At 41.3% G+C, this 23,276-nt stretch overlaps 1 protein-coding gene across 4 annotated transcripts in view; it reads left to right on the forward strand.

The window, feature by feature from the left end:
- Positions 1–23,276, forward strand: part of LOC139424724 (striatin-like) — a 94,865-nt gene that overhangs the window by 61,519 nt on the left and 10,070 nt on the right. The window contains exons 3-10 of one of the 4 annotated variants that reach the window (XM_071176823.1): positions 2,188–2,264; positions 4,915–4,996; positions 9,277–9,447; positions 9,850–9,985; positions 10,901–11,060; positions 13,431–13,541; positions 17,378–17,521; positions 17,846–17,982. In XM_071176823.1, coding sequence (XP_071032924.1) covers positions 2,188–2,264; positions 4,915–4,996; positions 9,277–9,447; positions 9,850–9,985; positions 10,901–11,060; positions 13,431–13,541; positions 17,378–17,521; positions 17,846–17,982 — 1,018 coding nt within the window. The remainder of the gene's footprint in view (positions 1–2,187; positions 2,265–4,914; positions 4,997–9,276; positions 9,448–9,849; positions 9,986–10,900; positions 11,061–13,430; positions 13,542–17,377; positions 17,522–17,845; positions 17,983–23,276) is intronic. The other 3 variants (XM_071176824.1, XM_071176825.1, XM_071176827.1) reach the window with 3 other exon arrangements.

Consider the following 23,276-nt stretch of genomic DNA (forward strand, 5'->3'; position numbering starts at 1 on the left):
TACATACATACATACAGTCGTATGAAGAAGTTTGGGCACCCCTCTAAGGCTGCATAATAATTTACTCTGTCGTCACAGAAAATGATCACAGTGGCATGCCATTCATTTTCCAATAAAAGCTGAATACTGGGGTTTTGTCCAGACAAAGATTTTTAGTGTAGCAATATTAAGTTGTATGAAATTAAATCAGATGTGAAAAATCGGCTATGCAAAAATGTGGGCACCCTTGTCATTCTGTTGATTTGAATACCTGTAACTACTTAGCACTGATTAATTGGAACACACAATTAGTTTGGTGAGCTCATTAAGCCTTGAACTTCATAGACAAGTGCATCCAATCATGAGAAAATGTATTTAAGGTGGCCAATTGACTCTCCTCTGAAGAGTGGCAACATGGGGGCCTCAAAACAACTCTCAAATGACCTGAAAACAAAGATTGTTCAACATTATGGTTTAGAGGAAGGCTACAAAAAGCTATCGCAGAGATTTAAGCTGTCAGTGTCCACTGTGAGGAACATAGTGAGGAAATGGAAGACCACAGGCACAGTTCTTGTTAAGTGGCAGGCCAAGTAAAATATCGGAGAGGCAAAGGCAAAGGATGGTGAACGGTCAGAAACAGCCCACAGACCACCTCCAAAGACCTACGACATCATCTTGCTGCAGATGGTGTCACTGTGTATCAGCGTACTTTGCACAAGAAGAAGCTGTATGGGAGAGTGATGCGGAAGAAGCCTTTTCTGCGCACACGCCACAAACAGAGTCGCTTGAGGTATGCAAACGCACATTTGGACAAGCCAGCTTCATTTTGGAATACGGTGCTGTGGACTGATGAAACAAAGATTGAGTTATTTGGTCATAACAAGGGACGTTATGCATGGCGGCAAAAGAACTCAGCGTTCCAAGAAAAACACTTGCTACCCACAGTACAATTTGGTGGGGGTTCCATCATGCTGTGGGGCTGTGTGGCCAGTGCCGGTACTGGGAATCTTGTTAAAGTTGAGGTTCGCAATGGATTCCACTCAATATCAGCAGATTCTTGGGAATAATGTTGAAGAATGAGTCACAAAGTTGAAGTTACGCCGGGGCTGGATATTTCAACAAGACAACGACCCAAAACACTGCTCAAAATCTACCCAGGCATTTATGCAGAGGAAGAAGTACTATGTTCTGGAATGGCCATCCCAGTCCCCAGACCTGGATATCATTGAGAATCTGTGGGATGATTTGAAGTGGGCTGTCCATGCTTGGCAACCATCAAACCTAACTGAACTGGAGATGTTTTGTAAAGAGGAATGGTCCAAAATACCTTCGTCCAGAATCCAGACACTCATTAGAGGCTATGGGAAGCGTCTAGAGGCTGTTATTTTAGCAAAAGGAGGCTCTACTAAATATTGATGTGATTTTTCTATTGGGGTGCCCAAATTTATGCACCTGTCTAATTTTGTTTTGATGCATATTGTACATTTTCTGTTAATCCAATAAACCTAATTTCACTACTGAAATATTACTGTGTCCATCAGTTATTTGATAGATCAACATACAATTGCTGATCCAAACACCCAATTATTTATAAATGGAAATCATGGAAATTGTCAGGGGTGCCCAAACTTTTTCATATGACTGTGTGTGTGTGTGTGTGTGTATATATATATATATATATATATATATATATATATATATATATATATATATATATATATATATATATATATATATATATATATATAGATATATATTAGAGATATAGATATATAGATAGATAGATATATTTAAATTATTTTTACCTTTATTTAAATATGTAGTATAGTTTGTGTGCTATATGGGCATGGGCAATCTTGTGCAAAAAAAACAACCTATTGGCTTAATATCCACCATTAAGTTTAGATTAATTTCAACCCAGTGAATTAACTAATTAATTTCTTCCCCCTGCGTAGCATCCCTCCCACCTGTTCTTAATATAATAATATATGCCATTTACAAGAGTTCTTCAAATATATGTGTGAAGCCAGTTAATTTACAGATAACCATCTCATTGTTGACTGTATCTTCTGTTAGATCATTAATGAGCTGTTAAATCACTGTGGCTGCCTTATCATTAAAGCTTTTTATTTATTTCTCCTCTCTATCGTTCTTTCTCTATCCCTCTCTTTTTCTCTCTTCCTTCCTCTCTTTTCCTTTTACCCTCAGGTCAAAATACCACAAGCTCAAATATGGAACAGAGTTGAACCAAGGAGACATGAAACCTCCCAGCTACGATGATTCCGGTAAGTCCCCGAGTGGCGCAGCGGTCTAAGGCACTGCATCTCAGTGCTAGAGGCGTCACTACAAACACAAACTGTATCACAAACGGCAGCGATTGGGAGTCTCATAGGGCTGCGCACAATTGGCCCAGCGTCGTCTGGGTTTGGCTTGAGTAGGCCAGCATTGTAAATAAATTAAGTTTCAAAAAGGTTCCACCTCTGTACTCTTAGTACCAACCGGTGCCAGTGACACTACTTTGAGTCCTACATCGTAAAGCTATCTTTTAATTCTGCAATTAAAATGACTAATTAAATATTTGTATGGCGCCTTTCTCAGACCTCAGGTGATTTACATATTCAAGATTACACAATGCATTCACACACACTGTAGACATCGATGGAATAAATTAAAACTAAAAGTACCAAAAACAAAGCGCAACCAAATAGGGGGCGCCTAGGTTAGTGGTTGTAAATGAAAGCATGACTTTGCACATCTCAGCAGTCATCACTCATGATAGATGACATTTGGGACCTACCGCCTCAATTTGGTCTTATGTATTGTTTTTTATATTGGATAAAAGTAGAGACTCAGAGCAAGAAAATTGTAAATGATACAGTCGAGGAACAATGGGGAAGTAATTATGCTTTGACAGTTGACAAACTTGTAACCCCTCTTTTGAGAAAATGTCCCTTGAATGTTTTGGTACACCTACTGGAGAGCTCTTCTTTGTCTACACCCATTCAGCATCATTCACAACCTCTTAAGCCTTAGCCCCACACATCGCTTTAAGGATTCACATGTGAGGCCATGTGCTAAACAGAGTGATTTAAATTAGTAAACAACCAACGATTTCAAGACTAAAAGTAGTAGCCTACAATAAGGTAAAAATACACTTTATCTAGTCCTTGTCTATAACATAATCTGACTTTGTTGCAGGTTATGTTGTTCTTCATATTACCGTAAATGTATTTGTCAGATGCACAGGATTCATGTCAATGGTACAGTAAAAATTGTTACTTGCATAGCCGCAATATCAAAAACATTAAAGTGTCCAGATATAAATATTTGATAATTATTAGATGACGTTTACCTGACATACTTGTCGAAATTCATGGATTATGTGGAGGAAATGCTATAACCACCTCGCAGTCACATCTAGCTAAGGGGATGGGTCACTGTTGTCTAGACATGTACACAGGTTAATGAAATACAACAGATGGCTGTAATCATCTCCCAGACACACCTGGCTAATTTGATGGGTCCTGTAATCATCTGTTGAAGTGGAGTCTTTTGTTTAGACATGTAGGTAGCTAGCTAAACAATGAACCGGCGTAATCCCAACTCATACTACTACCAATGTAAACACTGTCATAGCTGTAGAATGAATCTGCTGGTAGCTAAAGAGCTAATCGACTAGGTTCAATGTTAGCTAGCTAACATTAGGCTATAACTAGCGACGCAAATGGATTTCTGATTTGAATAATATTACTACACAGATCATGCACTTAACGTTAGATAGCGAGCCAGCAAGCTAATGTTCGCTAGCTAGTGAACAGTAAGCTATAACTTGCAATGAAAATGACTTTCTGACAATTAGAAACATATAATATCTGAAAATAAAGTTAGACTCTTACCCGAATACATGGATGAACGCTTCACGGCAGACTGAAACCATTTAACTCCGTTTTGTTTGTAGCTATATTTTGTTTGGCCAGCGTTGTCAGCTCACTCCGGTTCACATTGACCGTGGCGTGTGCAGAAAGTAGCCCATCACTTTTTCCAACTGATCTGTCGATAGCGCCTGCTAAATTCAGGGCATCAATGTTGTTGAGAAAAGTTACAAAACTTTTGTAGTTCTCGATGGCTAACGTTATATCTTTCAAAAATAGCGCTGTAGAAATGACTATCAACACATACTGAGCAGTTCATGTTATAGACAGAAGCATGCTACATGGCAGACCAATCCAAACTCGGCATGTCCAGCCCAAGCATTATGCATTATCTTATTTGTGTATTGCTGGTAATGGTTTTTGAAAATGCAAGTTTTTGTGCTGTTAGGTTATTCCCCTATGTGTAAATGTATTCTGCTGTTGTATTTTTTTGTGTTATCTTTGATCGTTTTGTTTGTCATGTTTAGTTTCTTAATCATTGTACCTAAACTGTATGTGTAAACATGTTTACGCAGGGCCCAGCTGTAAAAGCGACCTTGGTCTCAGTCTGTGTTCCTTGTTGAAATAAAGGTAGAATAAGAATAATCATCTCAGCCAAACATGTCTTGCGGAAAGGTTCCTGTCATTTTCTGTGGCAAAACCAACTGGGCTCGTAATTTAACAATTTTATTCGTATTTACAGATGGAATACAAGTTCGTTATTAAAGCACATGAAAGTTCATGTTCCAGAAGACATTTCTGCCCAAAAAAACTCATTTAGATTAAAAAATAAAATACTAATAAAAAATGATGTTCAAACGCCTCCTGTGAAGTAGTGACGTGTGACGTACACCTAGTTTCCTGAAACAAGTAACATTTACAATACTGACATGTTTCATTCAGAGTACTGTATGCATTCTGACAATCTAACCTGGATTGCACCATGTGTCCTGACCTGTTTCAATTGGAATTTCTCATTCTTGTCATTCAAGTCTCATTCTTGTCTCCCCTCTCTCTCCATCAGATGAAGGGAATGAAAACGAGGTCCCGAGCCCCCCCAACAGTAGTCAGCTGGGTTGGAAACAGGGACGGCAGCTACTCAGACAGTGAGTACAACACACACACATTTTTTTGTTTTAATGGTGCCCTATGGCTGTACACTTTTAAGTGCTTTAAGACCTGGTGACCTTCTGATCAGAAGGTTTGCAAGGGTGGGAGTTTCGGCTTTCCACGGTGACATCACCATGTGGAATATTGGTTAATAGACCAATAACAAAGAGCGTTCCAAACCTCTCTGCCAAAAACACAGTTTTTATCAATTTTCCCCTCCCCACTCAGACCCTTCCCAGACAGTCCTAGCAAAATTCTACTGCAGTCTACTACAGGAACTTACACTGAACAAAAATATAAACGCAACATGTCAAGTGTTGGTCCCATTTTTCATGAGCTGAAATAAAAGATCCCTACATTTTACATACACAGAAAAGGTGTATTTTGCAAAAAAAATTGTGAACAAATTTGCCAAGATAATCCATCCACCTGACAGGAGTGGCATATCAATAAGCTTATTTAAACGGCATGATCATTACACACATGCATCTTGCGTTGGAGACAATAAAAAAGGCCACTTTAAAATGTGCAGTTTTGTCACCCAACACAATGCCACAGATGTCTCAAGTTTTGAGGGTGCATGCAATTGTCATGCTGATTTGCAGGACTGTCCACCAGAGCTGTTGACAGATAATGGAACGTTGTTTTAAAGAATATGGCAGTACGTCCAACCGGCCTTACAACTGCAGACCACGTGTATAATGTCAACGTTGTGAACAGAGTGCCCCATGGTGGCTGTGGGTTATGGTGTGGGCAGGCATAACAACAAACACAATTGCGTTTTATCGTTGCCAATTTGAATGCACAGAAATACCCGCGACGAGATCCTGAGGCCCATTGTCGTGCAATTCATCTGCCGCCATCACTTTATGTGCATGATAATGCATGGCCCTATGTTGCGAGCATCTGTACACTATTTCTGGACGCTGAAAATGTCCCAGTTCTTCCATGGTCTGCATATTCACCAGACATGTCACCTGTTTGAGCATGTTTGGTATGCTCTGGATTGAGGTGTATGACAGCGTGTTCCTGATCCTGCCAATATCCAGCAACTTCGCATAGCCATTGAAGAGGGGTGGGACAAGATTCCACAGGCCACAATCAACTCTATGCGAAGGAGATGTGTTGCGCTGCATGAGGAAAATAGTGGTTGCGTTGCTGCATGTTGCATTTATATTTTTGTTCAGTTTAATTGTTACCCAGCAACAATTTGATATTGATATAGAAATGGTTGCATTGGGCCTTTTTTAAATGCAATCCTTTACAATCTATTTAGCAGTGTGTTTTTATCTCTGTGCAGCTGTGAGAAACTATCCCATCACCCAATTTCTGTCTGGAAGATGTGTGGCGATGTGGACAACCAATATTATCCTGCATCTGGGTTGTTACAACAACCACTGACTCGTTAGGGAAGGCCTCTTGGAGTTGGTGACTGTACGTCACCGGACTGTCTGTGTGCTCGTGTTTTTTTTGACCGTGTGTGTGTGGCTGTAGCCATAGGGCACCACCATCAGCTGCAAGTGTCTGTCTTAAGACAAAAAGCCATCAAAGGGAGGAAAATCTTCTTAATGGAGATTAAGAGCCTCAGTATGAATAGAGTAGTGGAGTAATCCCCCTGAGACTGGTGGGACATGTGGATTGTTAGACACACACACACACACACACACACACACACACACACACTGAGACATATATAGAGCAACGTACACACAGAGTAAAATACGCACACACTTAGACACATGCTCACACACACATTCTGAGACACATACATACACTAAGACAGACTGAGACACGCACACAGAGAGAGCGATATACACATTTTGAGACACACACACGCACTGTGTTACTCCTAGCATGTGAGTGCAAAGGGGTGTGAAAGTTCTTAAAAGGTTTGTACTTTGGTGCCCTCTGGGTGTCAAAAGTTGTCAGGACATAGAATGAGCGGTAGGGGATACTGAGAGAGTGTGCGTGCGTGCATGCGTGCGCATGCTTGCGTAGGTATGAGACCTATAGAGAAAAAGGAATAGACAGAGAATACTGTGATGGCGCAATGAGAAAAGTGTGTGTGTCTCCTCCAGTGCCCAGCCACCCACACACAGTACAATCTATGGAAGTACAGACTAGGGTTAACATTGCAACTCCCAACACAGAGTGAATACACACACACACACACAATCTTTCTCTCGCTCTCTCTGCTATGCATTCTCATGATCCACACAACTCCTAGAGTACTCCGACAGCAGCACACATGGCATGGCCACATCTCGATTCCAGAGAGTGGTCATTGATTTCGCATGTCAGAGTATAGTTACACACACACACACACAGCACAGTAGATTGTCCACATATCCCCAACCCTAATTTCATCTCGCCAGCCTACACTATGGAACAAGGTTCTTCTTGTCGATATTACTCCAGTCAGCATGTGATTAAAAGAAAGTACGTGTGTGTGTGAGAGTGTGTTTCAAAATGGCACCCAAGCCTTCAAATGTGATAAGAGAGAGGGTCTGTGTGGTGTGTGTGTGTGTGTGTATATATATATATATATATATATATATATATATATATATATATATATATATATATATATATATATATTTTTTAATTTTTATTTATTTATTTATATTTGTGTGTATATATATATTTGTGTGTATGTTGTATCTGTCTACTTGTGTGTAGCGGCAGCTACAGGCAGGCACTGAACCACTCAAGGGAACCATGAAGAACCATGAACTCACTGAACCGGACCTGACAAAGAGAGAGAGGAAAAGTGAAGGGGGGGGGGGGGGATAGAGAAGCGGGAGATGGGAAGAGAGCAGAGCAGAGAATCATGGAATGCAGCTAGATACTTGATCAGAATCCAACATTCATAGTTACCCCTATTCTTGACTTCTAATTCTAAAATACTTGACTTTTTTTTATCAACAATTGAAGTTAAACTTGTTTTATATATAAATACTAGTTATTGGCTAATTTGTGCATGTTATGCGCAGTTTTGCCCATTGAAGTTAAGAACTCAACATTTTAATGTTGCACGTAGCTCCAATACCCACAGCATACAGGGCCTTATGTTATGCAGAATATGTACTTGTTGGCAAAATAGATCAAGCAATACATCTGGGCACTAAATTGTATTATCCTTGGATGACGTCCTTGGATGAAGGAATGCGAATGCAGCATCTCATTGAGAGGAAGTGTGTGTGTGTGTGTGTGTGTATTGTCTCTGGTGTGTGTGTGTGTCTGTGTAACGAAGAACAGACTCTGAGATGGTGTTAGCCCATGAATGGAGGATTGTGTCTGGGCATTCAGGGCTCCTGCGACTGGAGAGGCTGGTACAGCAAGAGACGGAGAGGAACTTTTTTTTCTATATATATTTTTCTCCCTTCCCTCGTCTGTTAAAGCTTGCACAAGATGCTGTTTTATCAAAACCTCCGACCTTGGAGCATCAGCATCTGAACTTAAGCGCGTCTTGAAGGAATAAGGATAGGATCATTTTGGTTTTACCTACCGAGTGAGGTATGTTGGGGGTTTTGGAGGGCTTTAGCGAAATTTTGCATTCGATCTCGTTAAGTAGTTTGTAAATCAGCATAAGATTGGTTTTAATTGGTTCAGTTATGCAATACTGTATAGATAGTTTGTTGTGTTGTTTCATTCCCTTGTTGTGCAGTGACTGAAAACTGATGTTTTCCGCTCTGAGAGAAATAGTTTTTCACACAATTGCTTTCTTTGGACCCTATGGTATATAAAGGAACATGTTTGTTTTCTTCAGAAACTGTATCCTATATAGAGTAGGCCATATTTAATATTTGTAGCTTTGATAGGACTTTGTCTTTGGTATCTAATCTTGCTCCTGAAATGGTCAACGTCCTGCTCTATCCTGTCAGACTAACACACCAGGAACTCAAATACAGTTAACTCCAAAGAACTCTGCTTAAATATAAATGGCAATGGTTTTAGAATAACTTTCAAGTGTAATTTTAACCTTGACTCCAATCGTCTCTTTTGAAACCTAATTTACACAGTGATTTAGCGTGACACCAAATATCATAAGCTGTCTTAAAAAATATGACTAATATATAGTCGTGTCGCTTCTGCAATGTTATGATGAAAAAACAGGAGTAGATGGAAGTTGCACCTAGACCCCCACCCCCCTTATGGTTACGGTTAGGATTGGGGGATTAGGATAGGATTTAAAGACACTTCTCACTCTACGTACAAAATCTTGAAATTATTAGGCGATCGTTCCCGTAACTTTCAATCGGGCCTTACTTTCCAGGTACCTTCAGGAGGTGGGCTACACGGACACCATCTTGGATGTAAAGTCCCAGAGGGTCAGGGCGCTGCTGGGCCTGGCTGGAGACTCTGGAGAGAGGCCGTCGGTCAGGAAACCGGAACCCATGGTCAACGGCACCGAGCCATCTTTTCAGAAGGACAGCGGCATGATCAGGTGAGCTACCGCTAACTGCTAATGATATATGATATGCTATTGCTGCTGTTATGGTTATTGCTGTGCTAAATGCTGTTGTTGTGGTTGGCGCTAAAGATTTTGCTATGGTTAAGGCTAAATCCTATTGTTATTGCGATCATTAATGCTGTTGCTAATGCTGCTGTTGTAGCTAATGCTATTGTTGTAGCTAATGCTATTGCTCTAGCTATTGCTAATGCTATTGCATTTTGCCATCGCTAATGCTATTGTTGTAGCCATTGCTAATGCTATCACTAATGGATAACTAGCATTCGTCAAGGAAGTCCAGTGACAAACAGTATAGGGCTGCATGTGTAGGAGCCCTGCATTGTTTTTGTGTTGTCACTAACATCTGTCTCGTTTTCTCTCTCTTCTGTCCGTCAGTAAACCTGACATGTCTGACTCGGCCACTGTCCTTGAGGCCTTCAAGTTCATAGAAAGCGCCGCCGCCGAGTTTAGCGACGAAGATGACGACGAAGACAGCGACGGGAGGGACAAGACCATTATGAACTTGGCCACTGTAAGCAAGGACACACACACACACACATTCATGATCGGACTTGGGCTTCTTCATGGCGCAATGGCTACAACAATAGAGTAACAACAGTAGCAGATTGAATTAGCGACAGGCATCAATAACACTCAAGGAGAGCCAGTACCAGTCACAAGCCATGTTACCGAATTCCTCATACTTCATTCTAGGGTGGTGATAAGTGAAATTGTGTAACTACATTTTATGTTACAAAAGACATTTTAGCAAGACAAATATGATTATTCATGTTCTGAATTGTTCAGTGGGGTCTTTCTGTAACATATCATTAACATTATATCTAAAAAGTCCAATTTTGTAACCGAGTGCATCCGATAATAAGCACCAATCGGTATTGACGTGGTGATGCAGGTTTCTCTTAACTTTTGAGGATTTTACCTTTTGTGGTCGTTGTCTCCAAAGTTGTTTCCGTGGGTCACAAAAAGCTACATTTGCATGACACGAGCTGAATTAAATGTAAAAGGCTTTTAAAATAAAATGCTCAGTGCTCTAATGACATTTCAGAGAAGTTTGTTTTTGTGAGAAATCTTTGAAAAATAACAGGAATTTTGAATTAATATGAAAAGCGTATAATACAATATGAAAATACTACATGTCATGTCTCAAAATCGATATCCATCTTACCTATATATTGTTTTATGTCCTGTGGATTCAAGAAGAAAGATGACAAGTTCAGCGGGAAAGTGAGCCTGTCAGGTAGCAGGTAGTCTTCATTCTTGCACAGAATCCAGCCTAGTTTACGCAATGCAATTTTCCCTATTTATTTATTTATTTAACCACGTTTTTGATTGGACCACCCTACTCATTCAGACTTACAGTTTAACACTCAATTCATTCAGTCACTCAGACCCCCTCTCTGTCTCTTCAACCCTCTGTCTTCCACAGATGGTGAGGAAGAAGACGTCTTCTTCCCCCTCCTCATCCTCGGACATGAGTGACGACCCGGACACAGAGGAGGCCCTGAAGGGCTTTGACTTCCTGGCCAGCCCAGATGAGATGGAAGGATCGCCCGATGTCCGGAGTGTCGAAGACAGCGGTGACTGGGGTGAGGGAGGGAGGGGCGTTGGTTGGTTGGTCTGTTGGTGGGTGAACACTCAAACTAGAATAGTAAAAGTTTACATGTGGACCAAAGTGGGTCAACTAGTAGGCCTAGTCAACAGTGAAGGGGACGTTTTGACCGCGGATCATAATTAGGACAGTGGCCAAGTAAGTGTGGGACAGTCATGTATTCTCAGGACACTAAAGCATAAAAAGGACAGGAGGGCCATAGAAAGAGGACTGTAGACCAAAGGGAGGACCAGTGGGCCATAGCAGGAACATTGAGTGTAACTCGGTTTCCAGCTCTAGGGCCACAGAACAGTCTCCACTGAGGGGACCTACCCTTTCCTCAGTTGCCCACTCAGACAGGACCCTGTATTCTCGAACCTAGTCTTCACACAAAGACACAGCTGGCCACCTGCCTACTACTTGTAGCTAGCTCCATTATCCCCTTCAGCTAACAGAGAACCCCCTTCACTCCCGTCACCTAGCAACGCCATGTGTTTATCTCGACTCTATGACAAAGGGCATTCCCACGCAATGAGTGAGTCAGCGTGTCACAGGTCAGGCAGCAGTCAGTTTTCAGCCAAAGAGGAAGGGTGCTGTGGCGTCACTGGTTGTGTGACAGAGGAAGCCAGAGGGATCCAGTTGAAGACAGCCTATGTTCAAAGTAAATACTAAGTAGTATGCTAGTGTAGACATTAGAACACAGCAAATGACAAATTGTCTGATGCATTGACAATCCAGTTATTTTTATAAATACATTAATTCAATAGTAGTTCATATAAATAATGGTGACTATTAAAAAAAAAAAAAGACATCTTGTATTATTGGGATAATTAGGTCAACTTGCGTGGGAAACTGAGTTGTTCGCATTTCTTTGTTAACAATAACTGAAGAAGCCATGAGCTGAACACACAGCAAAGGATGGATGGATGGATGGATGGTATTAAAGGTCCAGAGGCAGCGAGGCGCCTAGCTGATCAGTTATGAAACAGAGTTGTCATCAGCAGCTCTGTGTTCACCACCTCCTCTTGATCCCACACTGCCGCTACAGACCAATGATGTGTCCCAAATGGCACCAAAAGTAGTGGCACCAAAAGTAGTGGTCAAAAGTAGTGCACTATATAGGGAATAGCGTGCCATTTTGGATAGAACAGGAAAACATCTGTCGCTGAGGGCTGCAATGGGGAAAATAGAAGGGAAAATAGAATATCCGTTCTGTTTACCATATATTATATGATCATGCCTGCATCTGAAATTAGAAATATTAATATGCTTATAGGTATAGATACAGATAACTCCGCACATTATTAGACTTTTTTGTTGTTGAAATTCATTATTTGGGGGATTTTTTTTGTTCTTTAGCCAGCTTACGCTATAAAACCTACATTGTTATTGCTTTTGATATATAGAACACTTCAAAACATGACAGAGTTATTGAATGACACTTCATTTTGGGGGGGTATTGAATGTTATTTGCATTATTTTAACATTAGCATGTCGTTGGTATGCTGTTTGCTGCTATTGATGTTGCGGCACAAAGGACAAAGCCTTGCAGAGACTGAGTGAGGCATGGCGGCTGTTCCACCATATGCTTTGTTGTCACCTAATTTGGCAGGACACAGCTTTCTTTGACATTTAATATTTTTGAATACATTAACGCAAACATTTTCAGGATTGCTGCCAGCCATCAAATTAAACATTTGATGTCAGCTGTATTTTTTTGTTCTTTGTTAAACCCTTTGTTTAATGGCAATTTTTGTGTTTTGTACGTTTGTGTTTTTATGTTTCCATGTCGAGTGGTGCAAAAACTGTAACCCTCAGGCATGACTCAATTCTCCCTTTCCATCCCTGTCTGTTGTCGTATGAGAAGAGAATTTGACCGGTTCTCTTCCTGACTGACCCCAATGTGTTGACATCATCAAACTCCTTATAGTTGCTTTAAGAGAGGCCCAAATGCCTGTAGAAAACATGAACTTGGGGCTCTCGGTGGGAGAAAAAAAGTGTATCAGGAAGAATTTCCATCACACACTTTTTTTTTTACATACCGCAGCAAATGGCGATAATGCAACATACTGTACATTGCGGGTCTCAAACCAAGATCTCCCAGCCCGTAGGCAAACTTGCTAACCACTGCTCCGATAGGGGGGGGGGAGGGGGGGGGGATCTTAGGCAAGTGTCTCTGCAATACATTTTACAGGCGATATTAGGATTAAAGAATCCATCTTCACTTGAACCACCTTTTAATTTCATTACACTTTGGATTTGAGTTTCGTTTGGTCTGGTTCAGAAGAAAGTTCTGGACACTGACCGGCTTCTCGGGTTTCTGTCCCCCCCCCCCCCCTTTCCCCCCAACCCCTTCCCTCGGGTGTAGAGAAGGAAGAGCAGTGCCCCATGCCTGAGGCCTGGGACGTGGACCAGGGCCTCATAGCCCAACTCAAGGAGCAGTACAGGAAGGAGCGCAAGGGCAAAAAGGGGGTGAAGAGTAAGTCTATCAGGCCTTCCCTTCTCTTTCTTTCTCTCCATTGCGTTCTATCTTTCATTCTTTCTCCTTGTTCTGGCGATAAGAGCTCCTCTCTCAGGTTGAGGTGAACTATGTCATTCAAAAATGATATTTAACAGACACGTTAAGCACGTTAGAGACACTCTCTTCCTCCCATCGCTTCGTTTTGGCGCACCTTTTCTGCCATCTAGTACCCCTTCTCCATGTTTGTCTTTGCTTGTGTGTGGCTCTGTGCGTACATGTTTGTGTTTTAACATTTCAATGGGATTGCAATACACTGCCTCCCCTCACAGTGATCAGACCGGTGCAGGATAATTTGATCACTATTGTAAGTGGTCGATCACTATAACCACATTCACTATAAGAAAAGTGCACTGTACTGCATTCCTAACCCTCTCACTGTGTCGACATTACTCATTGCTGTTTTAAGTTGCACCCATAGAAATATAATTACTAAAAAGAGCATAGCCCATCAGACCACAGCAATTTGACTACACCCTCGTGTGTACACTCATAGGTGACATGGCTCACCCATTATGGCCTCGTTTTCTAGGAATGGGCGCGCCCCTTCTAGTAATTCTGTCTATGATTGCACCATTCTACTTTTGAGACATTCCATCCCAGCTTCGTCATGTTTGTACCTGTCTTTATTATGTCATAGGTTATCAGCTGCACCTGTGTCTTTGTCTGTGTGCTGGTTCCTTTTTTATTTCTCTGTATTTTTCAACCATTCCAACTTCTTATTTTCTGTGAAAGTATGTCAGTGTCAGTGACTTAACTCTCCTTTCCTCCCAACTTCAATTGCCTTCATTTTTCTATTAGTTATTTCTATGTTCTAGCTACGAAGTCCTCATTCACCAAGCATCGGCCATGGACCTGCTTTTCAATCTGCTTTTAACGTCAGATCGGATTTAAGCGCTGATCTGGAGATTGCCTGGCTGGATATCTGCCTTCCCAAAACCAAGAAGATTTTGTTGGGGCTGTGTTATAGGCCGCCCAAGAAGAATGCATTCTATGAAGGTCTTGAAATTGTGTTGTCAAATTGTAATAATTCCCTGTTGAAGGAAATAATTTTGTTCGGGGATTTCAATACTGATGTCTGCAAAAAGAATAGCCCAACCCACAATATATTTATGCACTTTTGTAGATCACTTGCTCTGACCCAAATGATAAAAGATCCCACCAGGATATGTGAAACAGTGCAAAGTATGATTGACTTAATATTGGTGTCTGATATATCTAAAATATTGCAGATTGGAGTAATAGTATATGGAATCAGTGATCATGTTATTACATTTTGCACAAGGAGGATTTTTAAAGATATATTTAAGTGTCACAAAAACATTAGAGTCAGAGGTCTCAAAAAATACTCTGTTGAAAAGTTTAGGAAGGAAGTGGGTAAAATTGACTGGTCACCTGTGCTAGATAGCGTAGGGGTAGACGGTGCCTGGGAAGTCTTTAAATGTAGATTCCTTGATGTGGTGAATGTGATGGCTCCCATTAAACGGGTCGGGGTAAAGCAGAGATCTAGCCCTTGGTTTAATCATGAGATTCTAGAATCTATCCAAGCAAGTAATAAGGCCTTTAAAATATTTAAGAACTCTCAAGAGCAGCATGATTTTGTCCAATATAAATGTCACAGAAATGAAGCACAGAGCAGGATGGATGAAGCTAAGAGGGGTTACTTTGCTGAGAAAATAATTGAGAACCAAAATGACCCTAAAAAGCTTTGGAAATCATTTAAGGATCTAGGCTATAGTAGTACTACCATAAACAAATTAAACAGTATTGGACTGAACATCAGGGGTAAGATGGTATATGAAAAAGCAGAGGTTGCCAATGAATTCAACTCAATTTTTTTTTTTTTTCTGCAAGCTGGTTAGCCTGCTGCCCACCAGTTCTGGTTTGTATGGAAGCAACCAAGTCCAGAAGTATTATGTAGAGTTAGGGGTTCAGCCAAACTCTTTTTCTTTTGCAAAGGTAGCAACAGCCAACATAGTCAGTATGCCGGCAGAGCTTAAATGCTCCAAAGCCACAGGCCTGGATAATATTCCTGCAAGGTTTCTTATAGATTCTGCTGAGCAAATTGGCCCTTGTATTACGTATATCGTTAATCTCTCTCTTGAACACTGTACCTTTCACAGGGACATGAAACAAGCTAAAGTTATACCTCTGTATAAGAAGGGGATAAAGTCTGACCCTGGGAATTATAGGCCTGTATCTATCCTCTGTGTAACATCAACGTTCCTGGAGAGAGTTGTACATGAGCAAATGTATGAATATGTTAACAAACAGGGTCTAATGTATGATTTTCAGTCGGGTTTTAGAAAGACATACTCCACTAATTCATGTCTACTTTACTTGACTGACTTCATCAGGAAAGAGATTGATGAGGGATATTTCTGTGGAATGGTACTGCTTGACCTACAGAATGCCTTTGATACAGTTAACCACTGTCTCCTAATCTCCAAACTAGAAGCACTGGGGTTAAGCAGTATCCCTCTAGGCTGGGTAAAGTCCTATTTATCAGGAAGGGAGCAAGTAGTAGAGGTTAATGGTTCACTGTCTCATGCAAGTTGTGGCATTCCGCAGGGGAGCGTGCTTGGGCCTCTGCTGTTTTTATTGTATATTAACAATATGAAAGATGCTTGTTCTTGCTGTCTTTTTCTTTATGCGAATGACTGGTGTCTCACAAAAGTAAAACTATGTTGGAGAGCGTACTTAGCACAGAGCTTACTAACATTAGCAAATGGCTTGGAGATAATAAGCTATCTCTGCACTTAGGGAAAACTGAAGCAATTATTATTTGATCCAGACCTAAATTGAGTAGGTCCTCTGAAATCGTCTGAAAGTGTGGAATTAGGGGGTGAGGTGCTGACTACTAAAACCTCTGTTAGCTACTTGGGATGTATCGTTGATGGAAGCTTTGGAGGTGTGAGCATGGCCAATAAAGTGCTAGGGAAGGTTAATGCCAAGACTACATTTTTGGCTAGAAAGTCAAAGCTGCTTGATAAGGACTCCATGAAAGTGCTAGCTACTTCCCTCATTCAATGCCATTTTGACTATGCTAGTACTTCCTGGTTTGGGGGCTTATCTAAACTTATGAAGGGGGAGCTCCAGATAGCCCAGAATAAGCTGATCGGGGTAGTATTGAAGGTGAGTCCACGTACTCACATAGGCAGGAGCTGCTTTCAGGAACTAAACTGGCTGCCTGTTGAGGCTAGGGTGTCCCAGATTAGACTAGGTTTGGTTTACAGGAGTATTTATGGTTCTGCACCCAGATATTTAAGTGATTACTTTCCCCGTGTTAGGAATGCACATAATCACAGCACCAGATCAGGTGTTGCTGATGTGTGCTTATACAGGTTCAGGAGTAATGCTGGGAAAGGTACTTTCTTGTGTACCGGAGCCTCAGATTGGAATGAGTTGCCTCTGTCCATAAAAACAACGTCCTCTCTGGGCAGCTTTAAAAATAAAGTAAAAATATGTTTGATATCTTCTGTGCCTGTATGAATAACCCCTATGATGTAACTGGAATGATGAAATAATGTTTTTCTTCTCTGTTTTTGTTTTATTATTTCACTGCCATACTGTGTTTGATCTTGTCTAGCCATCTTGTCTCGAGGACCACAATGGAAACCATTTTTTGAAATGGTTGAATTAATAAACTAAACTAAACTTCAATCTTATAAAGTTTCTCAGTTTCTTCCTGATCCTCTCTGTACACTACTACTTCTCCTCTTCCTCCCTCTCCTTTCCTTCTTTGTCTCTACTCCTTCTCCATGATCCTCTTCTCATCTTCCTCATTCTCATCCCAGGGCCTAATCGGTCCAAACTGCAGGATATGCTGGCCAACCTGCGAGACGCCGAGGATCTCCCCTCCATGCAGCCCCCCGTGACACCGCCATCCCGGCCCAGCGTCCCCAGGCTCAACGAGCACGAAGTGGGCCACCCCGAAGAAGGTAAGACGAGAGCTTAATTGTCCCCAAAGGGTTTGAATTTACAGAATGCACAGTTTCCAAATATATATAATTGACTGTAAATAATTGAATTGACAAATTGACAGAACAATATCTAATAGGCCCAAATACCAATGATGGTTATGTTTCAGTAGAAGTCGTTTAGTGTTTTGACTTCTCTGTTTGTCCCTTTGTCCGTCTGTAAATGTTTCCCTACTTACTTGTCTGGTATATTTGCCTGTTTAATTTGTTTGTCTGGCTCTGTCCCTCTGCCTGGTCTGTCTGTCTATCTGTCCGTCTATCTCACTGTCCATCCATCCATCCCAGTGGAGGCCATGACGTTTCCGCCCACGTCAGGGAAGTCGTTCATCATGGGGCCGGACGAGGCGGCGGAGAGCGAGCTAGGCCTGGGCGAGCTGGCCGGCCTCACTGTGGCCAACGAGGCGGACAGCCTGGCCTACGACGTAAGCACCTCTGGGGGGATTATGGGAGGATGGGGAGGTTGAGGGGAGAGTGAGCTGAGGCTGGGCAAGCTGGCAGACCTCACTGTGACCAACGAGGCAGACAGCCTGGCCTACGACATGATTACCTACCTCTGCGGGGAACGGAGGATGAGGAAGGAAGGGGAGGGTAAGGGGGGCGAGCTGGCAGCATGACCGTGGCCAACAAAGCCGACAGCCTGGTCTACCATGTGTGGCATCAGTCCTTCCTTACACGGGCCAACAAACACTGCCAGATGCAATGGCAAGGCAGCTAGTAATGAATGAAAACCTTTTATTATGACAAAAACAACACACATTTTTGCCCCAAAGGGAATTTTATTTACATTTCATGACCACAGCAATCATTAAAAAATTAAGTAAAATGGACATAGCAATCAACAACATTCAGCTAATCACATCAAAGGCACCACCACCAAACAGTGGGCAGAAGCATTCACATATTACATTTTCTGGTGTGTGTGTGTGTGCGTGCGTACAGTGGGCATCAGCATTCACATATTACATTTTCTGCTGTGTGTGTGTGTGTGGAGTAGAGGTCGACTGATTATGATTTTTCAACGCCGATACCGATTATTGGAGGACCAAAAAAGCCGATGCCGATTTAAAAAGAAAAATAAACTAAATATTTGTAATAATGACAATTACAACAATACTGAATGAACACTTATTTTAACTTAATATAATACATCAATAAAATCAATTTAGCCTCAAATAAATAATGAAACATGTTCAATTTGGTTTAAATAATGCAAAAACGAAGTGTTGGAGAAGAAAGCGTGCAATATGTGCTATGTTAAAAAGCTAACGAAAGTTGGTGGTTCCTTTTAACATGGGACTTAAATATTCCAAGGTAAGAGGTTTTAGGTTGTAGTCAATGTAGTATTTATAGGACTATTTCTCTATACCATTTGTATTTCATATACCTTTGACTATTGGATGTTCTTGCCTATGCACTATAGTATTGCCAGTGTAACAGTATAGCTTCCGTCCCTCTCCTCGTCCCTTCCTGGGCTCAAACCAGGAACACATCGACAACAGCCACACTCAAAGCAGCGTTACACATCACTCCACAAAAGCCGCGGCCCTTGCAGAGCAAGGGGAATAACTACTCCAAGTCTCAGAGCGAGTGGTTTGAAACGCTATTAGCGCACACCCAGCTAACTAGCTAGCCATTTCACATCGGTTACACCAGCCATTAGGCTGATAGGCTTGAAGTCATAAACAGCGCTGTGCTTACGAAGAGCTGCTGGTAAAACGCACAAAAGTGCTGTTTGAATGAATGCTTACGAGCTTGCTGCTGCCTACCATCGCTCAGTCAGACCGCTCTATCATATCATAGACTTAATTATAACATAACACACAGAAATACGAGCCTTTGGTCATTAATATGGTCGAATCCGGAAACTATCATTTCGAAAACCTTTATTTCAGTGAAATACGGAACCATTTGTTTTTTTTATCTAATGGGTGGCATCCCTAAGTCTAAATATTCTTGTTACATTGCACAACCTTCAATGTTATGTCATAATTCCGTAAAATTCTGGCAAATTAGTTTGCTATGAGCCAGGCAGCCCAAACTGTTTGCATATACCCTGACTCTGCGTGATTAGTTTTTTATAAGATAAGTTTAATGCTAGCTAGCAACTTACCTTGGCTTCTACTGCATTCGCGTAACAGGCAGGCTCCTCGTGGAGTGCAATGAGAGGCAGGTGGTTAGAGCGTTGGACTAGTTAACTGTAAGATTGGATCCCCGGAGCTGACGAGGTGAAAATCTGTCGATCTGCCCCTGAACAAGGCAGTTAACCCACCGTTCCTAGGCCGTCATTGAAAATAAGAATGTGTTCTTAACTGACTTGCCTAGTAAAGGTATACAAATAAATATTTTAAAAATCGGCGCCCAAAAATACAGATTTCCGACTGTTATGAAAACTTGAAATCAGCCCGAATTAATCGTCCGTTCTGATTAATTGGTCGACCTCTAGTGTGGAGCCCCACGGACAACTCTTTCAGCACTTAGGTCCCTCGGGGCAGCAAACATCTACTGCTTTACATTGCCGTGTAGCAGAAGATTGATTGATTAGCTAGATTTAGAAACTTTGAGCTTCCAAACTGGAACACAAAGTAGAATGGCATATACAGTGCATTCGGAAAGTATTCAGACACCTTGACTTTTTACACATTTTGTTACGTTACAGCCTTTTTCTAAAATGGATTAAATAACTTGTCCTCATCAATCTACACATTACCCCATAATGACAAAGCAAAAACAGGTTTTCAGACATTATTGCATCATGTGGCAGAGACTGGGAGACTATTCAGGATCAAGGGAAAGATGAACGGAGCAAAGTACAGAGAGATCCTTGATGAAAACCTGCTCCAGAGTGCTCAGGTTCACCTTCCAACAGAACAACGACCTTAAGCACACAGCCAAGACAATGCAGGAGTGGCTTCGAGACAAGCCTCAATGTCCTTGAGTGGCCCATCCAGAGCCCGGACTTAAACCCGATCAAACATCTCTGGAGAGACCTGAAAATAGCTGTGCAGCGATGCTCCCCATCCAACTTGACAGAGCTAAAGAGGATCTGCAGAGAAGAATGGGAGAAACCCCACAAATACAGGTGTGCCAAGCTTGTAGCGTCATACCCAAGATGACTCAATGCTGTAATCGCTGTCGAAGGTGCTTCAAGTAAAGGGTTTGAATGCTTATGTAAATGTATATTTCGTTTTTTTATTTTATACATTTGCTAAAATTTGCATTGTCATCATGGGCTATTGTGTGTAGATTGATGGAATTAAAAAAATATATATATTTAGAATAAGGTTGTAACGTAACAATATGTGGACAAGTCAAGAGATCTGAATGCACTGTATTTATCTAAAGATCCAACCTATTTTTCAAAGCCTGAGCCAGTTATTGACAGATAAGACTCGTACGAAGTGTACACTGTGAGAAAACCCTAGGTTTACTGTATTGTATGAACCCCAGGTGAGTGAGTAGGAGGAGAGTGAAGTTTATACTGATCTTGGTTCAGTTTAGCATTTTCCCTGGTCATGATGAAGGTTAGGATTGGGGGAAGAGAAACTGATCCTAGGGAACTTCACCCCGGAGTGCTGGAATATGCGTAAAAATTGGGATCAAGCTGATTGGTAGTGTAGGTTTATGAGCATAATACATTATCCTACTTTATTAACTCTGTGCTTATATACATAGGCTTTGAGCTAATGAGTGTAACTGCAAACAGAAGCCTTGAAGTCAATAATAATCCACAGAATTGAACCAAGCTTATGTAAGAGGCTGGTCCCCAGCTTTCAAAATGTCAATATTTAAACAGGCTAGTCTGATTTAGCATGTGCTTTGACTTTCGCGTTTATTGACACACACACACAAACACCCGCCTAGACGCATACACATTACTGCAAGAGTGCACACACAGAGGCACATGCGTGCACATACACACACTCCAGATCAATTGAATGCGAAATGAACTCTGCTGTTGTATTGCTGTAGAGAGCTAGCATGCAGAATGAGGTTGGGATTGAAGAGACTGTTATATTCCTCAGTTGGACCCTGTGTGGGAGGACACCATAATGTTCTAATTATATTTCTAGGATGGACACTGATCTCAAAATAGGCATGGATTTGTGTGCATTAGATAACATTTAAAGTTTGTATGGTAACTTTCATACTAAGATATTGCAGCTCTAACAAGCAGGAAATGAAATGGATATGCAGTGACTATCTACTGTGGTCAAGCACAAGGGACACTTTGCGTACATACAGTTGAAGTTGGAATTTACATACACTTAGGTTGGAGTCATTAAAACACGTTTTTCAACCACTCCACAAATTTCTTGTTAACAAATTAGTTTTGGCAAGTCTGTTAGGACATCTACTTTGTGCATGACACAAGTAATTTTTCCAACAATTGTTTACAGACAGATTATTTCACTTATAATTCACTGTATCACAATTGCAGTGGGTCAGAAGTTTGCATACGCTAGGTTGACTGTGCATTTAAACAGCTCGAAAATTCCCAAAAATGATGGCTTTAGAAGCTTCTGATAGGCTAATTGACATAATTTGAGTCAATTGGAGGTGTACCTGTGGATGTATTTCAAGGTCTACCTTCAAACTCAGTGCCTCTTTGCTTGACATCATGGGAAAATCAAAAGAAATCAGCCAAGAAATTGTAGTTCTCCACAAGTCTGGTTCATCCTTGGGAGCTATTTCCAAACGCTTGAAGGTACCACGTTCATCTGTACAAACAATAGTACGCAAGTATAAACACCATGGGACCACGCAGCCGTCATACCTCTCAGGAAGGAGACACGTTCTGTCTCCTAGAGATGAACGTACATTGGTGCGAAAAGTGCAAATCAATCCCAGAACGACAGCAAAGGACCTTGTGAAGATGCTGGAGGAAACAGTTACAAATGTATCTATATCCACAGTAAAACAAGTCCTATATCGACATAACCTGAAAGGCCGCTCAGCAAGGAAAAAGCCACTGCTCCAAAACCGCCATAAAAAAGCCAGACTACAGTTTGCAAATGCACATGGGGACAAAGATGGAACTTTTTGTAGAAATGTACTCTGGTCTGATGAAACAAAAATAGCTGTTTGGCTATAATGACCATCGTTATGTTTGGAGGAAAAGGGGGAGGCTAGCAAGCTGAAGAACACCATCCCAACCGTGAAGCACGAGGGTGGCAGCATCATGTTGTGGGGGTGCTTTGCTGCAGGAGGGACTGGTATACTTCACAACATAGATGGCATCATAAGGCAGGAAAATAATGTGGATATATTGAAGCAACATTTCAAGACATCAGTCAGGAAGTTAAAGCTTGGTCGCATATGGGTCTTCCAAATGGACAATGACCCCAAGCATACTTCCAAAGTTGTGGCAAAATGACTTAAGGACAACAAAGTCAAGGTATTGGAGTGGCCAGAACTGAAAAGGCGTGCACAAGGAAGGAGGCCTAGAAACTTGTCTCAGTTACACCAGCTCTGTTTGGAGGAATGGGCCAAAATTCACCCACCGTTTTGTAGGAAGCTTATGGAAGGCTACCTGAATTATTTGACCCAAGGTAAACATTTTAAAGGCAATACAACCAAATACTAATTGAGTGTATGTAAACTTCTGACCCACTGGGAATGTGATGAAAGAAATAAAAGCTTAAATAAATCATTATCTCTACTATTATTCTGACATTTCACATTTTTAAAATGTGGTGATCCTAACTGACCTAAGACG

Source organism: Oncorhynchus clarkii, chromosome 13 (genome assembly GCF_045791955.1).
Source record: "Oncorhynchus clarkii lewisi isolate Uvic-CL-2024 chromosome 13, UVic_Ocla_1.0, whole genome shotgun sequence".
Taxonomy (NCBI): Eukaryota; Metazoa; Chordata; class Actinopteri; order Salmoniformes; family Salmonidae; genus Oncorhynchus; species Oncorhynchus clarkii.